At 38.2% G+C, this 14,275-nt stretch overlaps 1 protein-coding gene across 4 annotated transcripts in view; it reads left to right on the top strand.

Annotated features, from left to right (window-relative positions):
• The window catches only part of MME (membrane metalloendopeptidase), a 91,559-nt gene that overhangs the window by 37,816 nt on the left and 39,468 nt on the right, over positions 1-14,275 (top strand). For all 4 annotated transcript variants that reach the window (XM_081955305.1, XM_081955304.1, XM_081955306.1 and 1 more), the window contains exons 4-8: positions 8,560-8,721; positions 9,902-9,982; positions 11,452-11,547; positions 11,651-11,769; positions 12,908-12,973. In XM_081955305.1, coding sequence (XP_081811431.1) covers positions 8,560-8,721; positions 9,902-9,982; positions 11,452-11,547; positions 11,651-11,769; positions 12,908-12,973 — 524 coding nt within the window. The remainder of the gene's footprint in view (positions 1-8,559; positions 8,722-9,901; positions 9,983-11,451; positions 11,548-11,650; positions 11,770-12,907; positions 12,974-14,275) is intronic.

The raw sequence follows: 14,275 nt of genomic DNA, 5'->3' as shown, positions 1-14,275 counted from the left end.
CATATGACAATCTGCTTTTGAAAGTTAGAGATATTACAATACAATACCACAGTGGAAACTGTAGAAAGTAACTGCAGGTAAGCCAACTCAAGAAAGATATATTTATCATAATCCAGAATTGTGAAGTTCTATTCCTTTGATTAAAATCAAACACAATAATGGAATCACTTGCAGCTGTACAACATCAGGTTTTGTATTAGAGCACTCCTAAAATTGACAGACCTCTGCAAACACAGAGCCTTGTGATGAGATATTAATAGATTTCCCTCAAACAGTCTTGGTCATCCCATGAAATATCTCTATAAAACACCTAAAGTTAAGGGAAGTGGACCTAGTGATTCAAAATGTGGTGTTTTGTTTGTTAATGAAAATATATAAGATGGTATGTTGACTTAATGGCGCAGGCATAGACTCACCCAGGCTGGTTCTAATATATAGAATCAATCTTTGAATCTCCAAATTCAAGGATTTCCTTTTCTTATCTTGAAATGACAACCGATCATTTCACAGGGAAGGGGAAAAAGGTCTGTAGCTATGCTCTGCTTTATATAATTAGCTTATTAAAATACCTCTTAAAGTACGGTAACTATGCTGATTATTGTGCTAATCCTAATCGCATAAAGTCATGCAAATAATGTTGGAACCAAATAGGTAAGATGGCTGAATTGAAATGGGGCAGTGTCCATTAAAGCTTTGAAAGGCCCTGAACAATACCTATGTTTTTAACAATTTGTCAGAGGTCCTACAAAAGGGATATATTTACCCTTATACAGGCATAATAGAAATCCATTCCCCATGCAAAATTAATTAGGCTAATGCTCACTTTCTTGCTGTGCTGCAAAAGGACGAGCAAAAACAGTTGACAATCCTACTGCAGTATGGTATGCTTCGGGCTAAGAAACATGTTTTTAAAACATGTATAAAAACCGGGACCTTTTCTTCGCACCTCCATTTAGATTGAAAGCAATACATTTAGTTTTGTGCATTCTCAGTGGTGTATAAAAGACTGATTTAGGAGCTTCCATTGGGGTGGTGGTGAAAATGTAAGTTGGCAGCTACAAATTATCATGTATAAGAAAGGGACAGGACTTCAATTGTCTGCAGATGCCCCTGGTCTAATCAATTACATCGTGCCAAGATGTCATACGGCACATGATTGTCAGGGATAAGTTGCAAAGGAGAAAGAAAATAATGTCAAATCATAACCAGATGATAAACGCTACAATCACCAGTGGAAAAAATCATATTAGTGCAAAGTTCAAAAAAATCCAATGTATAGCTGACCCAAATGAAGTCTTTTGTCCTCTCACCTGTCTAACATAAAGAGCTGTTTTAAATTTGCATTAATAACTTTAGCTCTGTGAACAGATAGCAAACTGGTTTCTTTTCTGTGTTACCTTTTCTGCCCTGACAGGCATGGCAAGGGGATGGAGTGGGAGTGGAGATGGGCAGTCAACAGGACACAGCACATTAACTTTTGAAATATTTTAAAATACATGGTCAGAATTCTTGGTAAGGGACAGAAATTAACAAGAGGAAAAATTACAAGACCAGTGGTTGTTGTTGTTTAATCATAATGACTGAGTTCATGTACTGCATTGAACCAGGATAATTAAACACTTAGTTATCTATATAACAATGTTTGAAACTTTGTTGGTGTTAATTGGGAAAGAAGGAGAGAATTGTGACACAGAATACGAAGCAGCTAAGCTGGTTAGTTTAAGATTCAGTGTATTATATGGCCTAGAATGTGAGTTAATTAACCAACACTGATAAGCACTAGTGTAAATGCAGTCACGTGCATGATAGTAATTTTTCCTTTAAACTTTCTTTTTTTAAAAAGAATTTTATTGGTTTTTACAAATATTTATAGGAAGGGGTAGGTAGATATAAAATTTTTTGACAGCTACATTGTGCGAAGGGTAGAAATCCCCCCAAATCTCACAACTTTTACAGAAAAAAAAATAAAGATCAAAGATTAAAAGATAAACATTGGCAGCTTTTTGTTTTACATTATATCAACAATATATTCAATCATCTTATATGTCACTTCCAACAATTTCATTGTAACAACAATTGCAATAATATTTCAAACTTATTTTTGTGACCTGAGTGTTCTCGATGTTGTTTCCTCCCCCCTGCCCTCTGGCGGAGCCACTGCCTCTCCTTCCTTCATATCTTGTGTACTGTCCCCTGTTCCATCTAGAAAGGCAATGTGTTTTTTAATGAAGGCCTCTGCCTCCACAATTGTGTTGACTCTAATTCTGTTGCCCTCCCCAAAGATCAACATTCCTTCTGGCAATAACCATCTAAACCAAACTCCTTTATCATATAATTTCTTTGATAAAGAGGAAAATTTCTTCCTCTTATCTCTTACTTTCTTCGGAATTTGTTTAAGAATGGCTATTTCTTTGTCTTTGTATTTTAATGGTCCCACCCTCTGAGCTCCTAAGACCTCATCTCTTGTAGTCTTTCTAAGAAATTTAACATGTACTTCCCTTGGAACGTTGTGTGTTCTAGCATATGCTGAATTGATCCTATAAATCAAATCTATAGACCACCATAGCTGTTGTTTGTCTCTTTTAATATATTCTGATAAAATTGTGGTCATAATCTCCTTAAGGTCTTAATTTTCTGTCTCTGGTAAGTTTTGAAATCTAAGAAAAAAAGACATTTTTTTGAAATTCCACCTTTATCATATGATTTTCAAATTCTCTATTCCCCTTCTGGACCGTCTTAACCTCCTCCCTCAACCCAGTCGTGTCTTCCTCCAACACACCTATTCTCTGCTTATTTTGTGTTGCTTGTTGTTGTGTTTCTCTGAGCTGTTCATTTAAATCTGCCAATTGTTTTTTCAGTTCGTCCTGTCCCTTCAAAATAATTCGAAACATTTGGGCAACAGATAAGTCCTTTGAACTCTCTTCAGTTGTTTAGGTTGTAGAAATGAAGCCATTTGTGTCTGTTGTGTAATCGGACTAGACATAGAAGATGTCGGGGCCGAAGATGCCTTACCAGGCAGTGGCTTTTTAGGTCCCATACTAAGTTCAGAGATAGCTATAAAGTCTTATGTAAAAGAAATGGTGTCTGTGGAATACACAGCTGGGAGAGATCGTGGAGGCAAACAAGGCGGAAGTGAAAGTTAATCCTCCTGTACAGCTGCAAGCCAGAGGATAAGAGTCAAATCCAAATCCACGGGAGCCACATAAGAAAAGAGGCTCCAGGAGATCTCCGGGGTGTAGAATAATATAAAGCCAGAATTCTTTAAAAGGGGAAGCTTCATTCATAAAAGCAAATAAGAAGGAGGAAGTTGGCCATCTTGGCCCCGCCTTCACAGGGGACCAGGGAGCAACATGTCCAAAGTTTTCATAAAATAGTTTAAAAGTAACAAGTCAGCAGTCATCCCTTGCAATTGTAGCAAGAGAGAGAGAGAGATTCCAAGTGCCGCTTTTTCCGAGGGGGGTGGTGGAAAATCCCCCCCTCCAATCTTAACACTTCAAAGGATTGAATCCACAATTTGGAAAAGCTGCTGTTCATCAGTTAAATAGATTTACAGGAGATTGAGGGAAACCTCTCACCTCACCGCACTTCAACTGTAACGTCTAATTGATTCTTTCCTTCCGGAATCCGATCGGCAAAGGCGCATAGCGACAGTGGAAAATGCCACCATGCACCCCCCACACTCCCTGGCTCCTGGAGCGAATCTGGAAACCCCCCTGCGGCTGCTGCCGATCCAGGGGGTCCCAACAAGCCGCCCTGTGGCAGGGAGCCCCTCCAAGGCCCCGTGTGCTCCTAAAAGGAGCCCACCGAAGAGACGAGCGGCAGACGCACACGTCCGTCGCCTTCGGGGACCAGAAGTCACCTCCGTTTTTCCTTTAAACTTTCATTGCATGTTTATAGTGTTCTGGACTGTACAGAATTCTGATTTGTGAGAACAGAGATAACATGAAGGTGAAACTTTATCTGAATGGCATAATTGTCTCCTGAAGTGTATTGCATGCTATTTATTAAAAAAATGTTTACTTATCAAGATTAATGTTTAATAATTAAATTAATATTTGCTTTTCAAGGTTTCTAGTTAATAAAATATGTTTACTATCCAAGACCAATTAACCTAGAACAGAATGTTAAAGTTACTTAATCAAGATGCTTTTTAGTTGCTGAATCATCTTCCTGAGGCACATTAAGCAACTGTACTTTCTTATATTGAAAAAAGTGCTGAATAAAACACTTTCCTTATTGGATGTTTTAAACAAGCTTACAACTTGAAGTGGTATAACCTTATGTTTATATATTTATTTATTTTTAACCACCTTTATTATTTTTATAAATAACTCAAGATAGTGAACATGCCTAATGCTCCTTCCTTATCCAATTTTTCCTACAACAACAACCCTATGAGGTGGGTTGGACTTGGAAAGAGAAACCGATGAAATCACCCAGACAATTTTCATGCCTAAGAGATGTTCAGGATTCTAGTGTGACTCTTTAGCCACTCTTGATAGATATATAACAGATTTGTGTTGGGTTCCGTTCTCTGGGAACTCATGTAATAGGAGTTTGGTTTTTTTTACATAAATTAGGTGTTAAATGTCTCCAAGAGATAAATACTGTGTTGAAAAATGAATTTTGATAACTGATTGTGATAATAATATCAGGTGTTTGGGATCCTCTTTTGTATTTTGGGGGATTTGAATAGATATTTAAAAAAGATAGTTCAATTTGCAAATATAGTCATTAAAACTATCAAACCACAGGGGTGGGTGAGTGTATTTCTGGGTAAGGATATACAGTATCTGCACTTTCTGCTTGGCCAATTGCCATTATGGGTGCCCCACTTCTCTCTCGAACAGATGTCATCCTCCCTGACTCACAGCCTGTTGCAAATGAAACCACAAAGTCTTTATTGGTTTTGATTTTTTTTAAAAAATACTCCTTTCTCATCAAAGCTGTCTTAAATTCTTCAGAGCAGATGTTCCTCAGCAGTTCTTTGCTCTGATCTTCTGGTAGCCTCAGCTTCAACTGCCTGCATCATTTGTCCTCCTTTCACCCCTCAGAGGCTGGTCACTGTGCTATGTAGACAGTCTCTACGTGTTTTTTATAGTCTTGCAGTTGATCAGTGATGGCAAGTTAAGTCAATGAAACTTTTCTCATCCCTAGGAACTCATGTTCCATTCAAATTGTACATCTTTCTGTGGGCATCCAGCAAGACTTCCTTCCCTACATGAATGATAAGGACAAGTAGTCGGGGATGAGCAATCAGATCTTGCAATGGGCATAGTCCACATAGCTCCAGCCCAGACCTGTGCCCATTTCAATCCAAACTGAAGTTGACCTAAGAAGCAGCAGGAAACAGCAGAAGACAGAAACATCTTAGGCGAGAGTAGAGAATTGCTCTAAGTCTGATTCCTCCTAACAGCAGATTTAGGAGATTGCATACCCATAAGCAACTTGATTCGGACTCCTTGAAGAATGCTCCAAGTTTGTAGAATGAAATATAAAGGAAAGGAATGGATCTCCCAAAGATTTGTGGATTTCAAGGACAACAGTGCAGTTTCAGGATCAAGAGTCATCTTGGGCAATGATTTGCTATCAAGTCCATGTTGATTCTTCATGACCACATAGATAGATTTACTACACAACAATCTATCTATAACCTCAGGTCTTCCAATAATGCATTCATTGCCACTGTAGCTGAATCTATCCACTTTGCTTCTGGTTTCCTTTCCCAGCATCAGAGCCTTCTCCAGAAAGCTAAGTGCTAGTCATTCCCAACTCTAGGGGGTGGTGCTCATCTTTGTTTCAAAGCTAAAGAGCCAGTGCTGTGCGAAGACGGCTTCATGGTCATGTGGCTGACATGACTAAACGCCAAAGGCGCACGGAACACTGTTACCTTCCCACCAAGATGGTCCCTATTTTTCTACGTGCATTTTTTTACCTGCTTTCGAACTGCTAGGTTGGCAGAAGCTGGGACAAGTAACGGGAGCTCATTCTGTTATGCAGCACTAGGGATTCAAACCACCAAACTGCCGACCTTTCTGATCAACAAGCTCAGTGACTTAGCCACTGAGCCAACGCATCACATAATGTGTCTCAAATAGGCTAATCTGAGCCTGGTCATTTGTGCCTTGAATAAGAACTCTGGATTCAATGACCCATTTATTTATTTTCTTGACTGTCCATAATATTCTTAGGAACCTTCTCCAACACCAATGTTTGGAAGTGGAAGGAAGAACTATTCTCCAAAAAGAGGTGGGCAGGGACAAGACAATAACATTATTTGATTCAGTTTGATTTACATTTAATTAAAATTAATAAAATTACCCCCTTAACTCATCTAATTATTTCACTCTGTCAAGTTACAACTTGATCTTGACTTTGGGAAATTTGGGTGGGGTCCTATGATACTCAGATCTCTTTTTTGGAACTTAGAGAAACTTTATGGCATTTAGATATAAACAAAGTTTACAAATCAGTTTAGAAGAGACAGTAAATCTACCACTGGTACATCTGTTGTGGTATCATGGAAAAAGGAATTGAACTCTGATTTACTCAGTTAATCAAATCAAGCAATGAGATTTAATCATGAGGATGGTGAAGTCTGAATCTCCCCACGTATTATAGTTTAATAATTACTGTATGTTTATAGCCAGCTGACTGCCTTGCCTTATGTAAGTCCATTAGAACTGAAAATTTATTTTGCCAAATGCTGACACTAGCTAAAATCCGAAGTTTGAAGTGGGTTGTCCCACTACTTGAGCTTGGAGAGGTTGCATAGCAGTGACATCCATGCTGTAATATACTGTACTCTATTGAGAAATCAGTGAGTAAAAAGGAATAGATAGACAGATAAGGCTGTCTCCAATCTTGTCATTGCATCATGTTGGAAATGCAGTTGCTAAATTCAAGACAACACATTTGCTTCATCATATCATATACAACATATCATTACCCTAATTATTGTTTTCAATGAAACATGCTTTTACAAATTTAATTTAATTTTATTAAGTTAAATGATTATGAAAATGATTTTAAGCAAACCAGCCATAGGTCTAAACAAAAAAAGCTAAAAGTTACATTGCTTGATGTAGTAGACCAGTGTTTCTCAACCTTGGCGACTTTAAGTCCTGTGGACTTCAACTCCCAGAATCCCCCAGCCAACTGGCTGGGGAATTCTGGGAGTTGAAGTCCACAGGACTTAAAGTTGCCAAGGTTGAGAAACACTGTAGTAGACCAAGGCACAAAGACTTCATAGTTTAGTCTACATTTATTTTTTCTTGTTAACTCTGTGGGTGATAATTACAATGGTAGATTTCAGTGCAAAAATACAGATAACCATTACATGAAAACAAGGAATTAAGAGTTCTTGGTATCCCATTGCTGGGATTTTTTGCACAGCAAGTGTAGCAGCTCTAATTTAGTTCATTAAGTATGCACTGTGTCTTTGAACCTATTCCTGTGTCTATAATAATTTTCCTCTCTCCTCTTGATCCATAGAAAACCCAGTTGTGGACCTGTTTTATTGATTTAAATACAAATGAGAAAAGCTTGCACATATAATCAAGATTCACAGGGAAGCAAACAGTTTGGGGAGGAGGCAGAGAATAATAGGTTTTAAATCACTGCCATGTTTGCTTTTTCATATCATCTCTCTTTAGAATTACAACTCTCATGCCCTGCTAACGTCTCTGCTTTGTTAAATCTATATGTTGAATTGGCAAATTTAGGCCAAATGGGGCATTCCCCAGTTATGGAGATTCCCTTCATACTTTAGAAGTCTCATCTTTCAGGTCTTTGAATTGTCAGGGTCCCCAAAATAAGCAGAAATATCACTTTCTTAACATATGAAAGAATATGCAGTTAACAGTCAGAAAGTGACAGACAACATATATTTAGCAGTGGAAACCTCTCAAATGAATATTTTCTTTTACATGGCATTTTTCTGAGTTAGAGTATTTAATCTCTTGACAATGATCAAAAATAATTTCATTTTCTTCCATAATCAGTTATTGATTGTGCTTAGCAGCTGACTCTGTTCTATCTGTTCCAAGGTTAACCATTCCTATCCTATAACCTAAATGTACCCCTCCCACTTTTAATGTGTGTTATGTGAAACTAAGTGCAGTAACTCTTCCTTCCAGGTAACTATGCATTAATTGCTGTTATGTAGAACAAATCTGTTAATTTAGCTTCCCAGACAGGGAAATAGGTTTTTGGTCTATTAAGTTGTTTTCCCCCCAAAGGAAAACAGGTTGATGAAGATATTTATGGTGGGCTACAAGTACAAAGAAGCCTTTGTAGGCTGTTCTATGCAGTTCAGTATGACAAGCCTTTTTAGGTCTATTCAGCCAAAGTATTGGCCTCACTCAGCAAAATGCTCACTTTGCCTGCTGAGCGAGCTGGTTGTTAAACTGGTAGGATCCCACCCCTGGTTACAAATCTCATTACAAAACTAAATATTAATGTTACTGTTTTATAAAAATAAAGAGAAAGGTAGACTATTTTTTTTTTACAAAAATGCATTACCCTTAATATGTCTTTATTTATTTTGTTTTATGACAGCTGCCCGAATCATTGAGAACATGGATACAACAGCAAAACCTTGCAATAATTTTTACCAGTATGCTTGTGGAGGATGGTTAAAAAAGCACATCATACCTGAGACAAGTTCCCGTTATAGTAATTTTGATATTTTAAGAGATGAACTAGAAGTTGTTTTGAAAGGTCAGTAGTACAGATGAGTCACTCCAAATTTTGGATAATTTTGTTTTTTGTTTTTTTTTATATACATTCCAATTTTGTGACAGAAGAGCAAGAGATATATTCTGGTTTATCCAAGACCAATCTCAAAGATTTACTAGGGTACATCCAAGTCTGTAAGGTCATGGGTTTTTTTGACCAAGAGTAAACAAAAAAGATAAAGAAGATAATACATAATAGCAGATCCCAACAATGTGGGGCTGAAAAAACCACAACCAAAAATAACATCCACAGCTAAAATCCACATCAACAGTGGGTCAAGAGTAAACATCATCTTGATATCATTTAGTGGAACAGGCTCTGCATTGCATTCTGACTCTTGCAACATCTGACTCAGTGATCCAAAAGGGATGGGCAGTTGTCGTAATAATGAGAATGAAGATAGTTAGCTTACCAAGTGGAGTATACTGCTCAAAAACTGACCAGTCCAAACTGGTCAGCCATATGTTTTATATTTAGATGCCAATAAATAAGGACTGTAGTAGACGTATCAGGTGTCAAATTTGATGAGAATCAGAAAAATAATTTGGGAACAGAGACCATAAAAACATTAACAGAAACAGCATTACATTAATCTTTGAATATTTACAAAGGGACAAAGCAAATGTCCAAAATGGAAGAGAATATGTGGCAGAGGTAGTGCTGATTTCTAAGCTCTGCTGAGTTCGCACTAACCAAGTTAAAACATACAGTATAAAGTGTTCTGCTCTTAGTTTTGCTTCTTTTATTTTCCTTCCTAACAGGACCTATAGGAAGGGAAATTCCACTGGTGCTTCTAGGAAAGAAGGATCAGTAGATCCTTCTTCAACCTGCTTGGAAAAGCACCTTTTTAATTTACCTTCTGTGATAAAAGATAGCTATGGTAGCAGAAACCTGATGCAATCCACGGGGGAACTTTAGTGGTGGCTCTTTCTTTCTTGAAATAAGCCTCTCCTTTCATCATGGAAACTTAGTTCATAATTCTACTAGAAACTTGGACTATAAAACTTTGAATTCTGTTCTCATTTGTTTTTTTTATAAGGCTAAAATCAGTGAAATGGGTATCATTATGTGTGCTTTTGCATAACACCAGTAGAACATAACCTATATTATGTATCACACTTAGTAATATATATATATCTATATATACCTTTATCATTTTTAGATGTTCTTGAGAAGAAAAACAGTGAAGATATAGAAGCTATTGCAAAAGCAAAAATGCTCTATAGATCTTGTATAAATGAAAGTAAGTTGCTTGCTAAATTACTACATTTAAGAGTAATGAATATAACCTTGTTCTGATTGAGTGATTGATTGATTGATTGATTGGCCACCTAACTTTGAGCAATTTCTAATACTACTTTTTAGTCGCATTCTTGCATTCTCTCAAGCCGCGAAGCTTTCCTGCCCTGTTCCCGGGGTGCCATAGGCAGGGGAATGGGGAATTGTGCCTCACAGCTGCATCAAGGAATTTGCACCTTAGTCAAAACAAAACACATGCTAGCCAGCTGAAGTCAAGGCCATCTCCATGGAGACCCAAAACGATCAGAGGGAGTTACTTCTACGACCAGCAAAATTGCTTCATTTGGGGATGTGACTGATGACACACCTTAGGGGGAGGGGAAAACAGGGTCAGAGGCAAGGCGCAAACCGAGTGAAGTTAGAGCTGGCTTCACTTGGTCCGTGCCGACATGGTGCTCCTAATAAACAACAGGTTTTTTTCTTGAAACTTTGTTTGAGGCTCCTGCTTTTATTAGGGCATTGGTCAGAACCCTGACAACTGCTTTATGGGCTCCATAGTATGCTTTGCATATTTAAATTCACATGTATGAGATTAGTATCAGAGTATTGAATTCTGCTCATATTTCTTAATTAATTGTTTTAATTCTCGAGAGGAATAGTACAGTTGACTAATTTAAATCTATTTTGTCGATACTCTCTGGGAGGTCATAGAATAGACTGATAGAATGTAAATAAGGTGCTTCCATTTGTGGCATCTATAAAGGAAATGGCTAGCAAAAAAAAAGGAGAAATTATTTTACTCACAGTAGACATTACTGATAATTAAATTATTGACCATGCACTAAGGTTTGGTTTGGTTTGGTTTAGTTTAGTTTAGTTTGGTTTGGCATGTCATTGGAACCCAGGTATTGTTGTTCTGTAAGCCTCCCGGAGACACTATTGTGAGACTAGAAGTTATGTGACTGACTGACTGCCTGATTGACTGAATTACTCTTTTTGAATATTTTGCACAGATGTACAATGCTTACTAATGCTACATAGGTGGGTTCAATGCCTATGTAAGCCATAATTACAAATCATAATTGCTATCTTCCCATTAATCATAAGAGAGAAACAAATCATTTTATGGCTTAGGCCATAAACCATAGACCATGGGAGGGAGGGAGAGAGGGAATGGAATGACATCAAGTGATATCATATTATATAAGTTGTTTCATTTCTGTGATGGCATCATAACATGTGTAACATTGATGTGTTTTGTGTCACTTACAAACTTCTCATATTCTGTGAAGACACCAAAGGTTCAAGTTACTTCCATCTATTCGTTTGTTTTCCGCCTTCTCTTGTGAGATACGATTCTGCAGGAAATATTTGTTTGGAAATGCAGGACCACCGCCATACGTCATTGTGATGATTGAGTGGTTTAAGAAGTCTGTACCTATAATTAATGGAATTCATGTTTATTTTCACCAGCTGCCATTAACAGCAAAAAAGGGCAACCACTGATTGGCCTAATGACCAGCATTTCAGAATGGCCTATAGCAACAGACAACTGGGACCTGGATCATGGTAGGTGAATTCAGGTTATTTGTTCATTATAATTTTCAAATGGAAAAGGGTGGAGTTGGAGTTACCTTTATCCAACACTGACCAGACATTTTTACTACTTTAGGCTCCAAATGGAATGCAGAGAAATCCATTGCAGACTTAAATTTTCAATTTGGAAGAAAAGTCATCATTAACATGTTTGTTGGCACAGATGATAAAAACTCCTCACAACATGTACTTCATGTAAGTTTGTCATTCTTAGAAATGTCTAAAAATGCATTTCTTCTGGCTGGAATAGTTAGAGAAACTAGGGATTTTAAATTGCCTACCCATAAAGACTTGTGTCAGTTCATATACATAATACATCATCCTGCTGTAGATTCTTCAATATGGCTCACAAGCAAGGATGAAACAGAATGGTAATGCACATGTAAATCCCATTTCATTTCTATTAAAAATGTTTTGCTAAACATATCATATACAATCAGGATTCATTTCCTTTGATAATTGAATTTAAATCATCTTGCCATAAATTACTTGATTGTATATGCTTAGGAAAAGTAATTAACTTTTCTAATTTTGAAAGTAATCTGTCAGATTAACCTACCCATCGATTTTGTGATCCTCAGTTATGGACTCTCCATTAAAACTGATGTTCAAATTATTGTAACAGACTAATAATTACAATGTGGGCAAGGTTAGGAATGCAGCCAATAAAGAACAATGGTCTTTGTGAGTACTTGGTAGGAGCCAAGGGATAAGCTACTTGTCCTATATTTCTTCTTCCCTTGTTTTTAGTTCTATATAGGTTTATTTCCTCCCATAAAAGAGCCATTGAAATAATGCTACATCTTGTAATTGCTAATTAAACTTGGTATATCAAACTCTAGTCACACCCCTATGATGCTGAAGTTCTACTTTTGATTGTGTCTTATGACATTTGCTACTAAGAATACTGAATCCCCATTTGCCCTTAGTCACTCTTGAGCAGTAATGGCTTCTTTCTTCTTCCACAGATGCTTAGAAGTTGAACATCTATTTTCTCTTATAGGAAGTATAGCAAAGTGAAACTTTTATGTCTTGATACCACCATCATATTGTCAACCACCCACAGTTGTGAGAAGTCAGGAAGGGTACCCATTTTAGTCCTCCTCTCCTCTCCCTTCTCCTCCCCTCCCCTGACCTTCTTCCTCTCCTCACTCCTCAATTTCTCTCCAAATTTTTAGCCTTAGATTCTTGTACTTAAAAAGTCTCACTTTATGGGCACTTTGAAAAAAAATATTTTTTAAAAAAACTAAATATCACTGCTTGCAATCTTCTATCTGCCAACAGATTGTTTGTTCTATTTGTGGCCTGATTATTTTTAAATTTGGTTTTATAGGTTGATCAACCTAGACTTGGACTTCCTTCCCGTGATTACTATGAATGCACTGGACTGTACACAGAGGTAAATGCAAGTTTAGAAATAAGCAAAAGTTTCCCACGAAAAGTTAGACTTTCAACCAACCTAATTACTGACAAATTTGGCAGCCTCACTGAGGAGTGTCTTCATTAAATGCTAATAAAATAACAAAAAAGAAAATAAGAGTATCCATACATATATACAAACTATTTATAATAAAAATATGTTTGCTACAGATTTTTATAGTCCAATTACATTTGAAAGACATAATGCTGTTTTACTACTCTACAAAACCTGCCCAGCATATCCCAAAACTGTTAATTTTCTGTGTGTGCTTATTTTGTACAACATGGAGCTTGATGGCTCAGTGGTTAAAGACACTGAGCTTGTCAGCTTGCTCCAGCTCCTGCCCACCTAACAATTTGAAAGCATGCAAATGGAAGTAGATCAATATGTACCACTTTGGTGGAAAGGTAGCAGCATTCTGTGTGCTGTTGGTGTATAGCAGGGACGTGCGGTCAGGGGAGGCAATATATATTGCCTTATAATATTATATACATCTGTCCGGCCGCGCCCGGGAGCTGCGGAGGCAGAAATGTTGTCGGCACTCCCGGATGATGAAGGCACCAAAGCGTCGCTTTCGTTCCTTCGTCATCCGGGAGTGCCGACAACATTTCTGCCTCTGCCCTCCGCAGCTCCCGGGCGCACCCGGACGGAGGTAGCCAGAATGGCGCCGAGGCAGTCCGGCGGGCGCGCGACCGAGGATCAGGCTGCCTCGCTCGCTCTTTCGTCTGCCCGGACCACCTCGGCGTCGCTGTGGCTACATCCGTCCAGCCGCACCCGGGAGCTGGGGAGGGCGGAGGCAGAAATGTTGTCAGCGCTCCTGGATGATGAAGGCACGAAAGCGACTGTCAGAGCGCGAGCCGGCGGAGCACGCTCAGGAAGGCGGGGAATGGGATCACGTGTGCTGGAGGCTGAGGCAGCCTGAGCCTCCAGCACACGTGGTCCCATTCCCCGCCTTCCTGATGACGTCACCAGCCTCACCAGCCATAAACCTCAACTCACGTCACTGGTGTATAGCCATGCTGGACAGTGCTGGATCTCTCTGCCAAGAAACAGAGATGAGCACTGTGTCCTAGCCAAACAAAACTGGACAGAGAAAACTTTACCTTTATCATTATTGTGTGTAAAGGAAGAATCAATGCCACTTTTCTGTTTAATATTTTTAATTGAATTAAAAATAAGATACAAAATACGAAAGTAAATAGCAAAGCAGTAGGGAGGAAGGGGGGAGGAGGAAAAGGGAGAAAGGATTAGGAAAGAGAAAAAGAAGCATTGACATACTCT

Source organism: Natrix helvetica (genome assembly GCF_964273705.1).
Source record: "Natrix helvetica genome assembly, chromosome: 5".
Taxonomy (NCBI): Eukaryota; Metazoa; Chordata; class Lepidosauria; order Squamata; family Natricidae; genus Natrix; species Natrix helvetica.
This window is presented reverse-complemented; position numbering and strand designations above follow the sequence as displayed.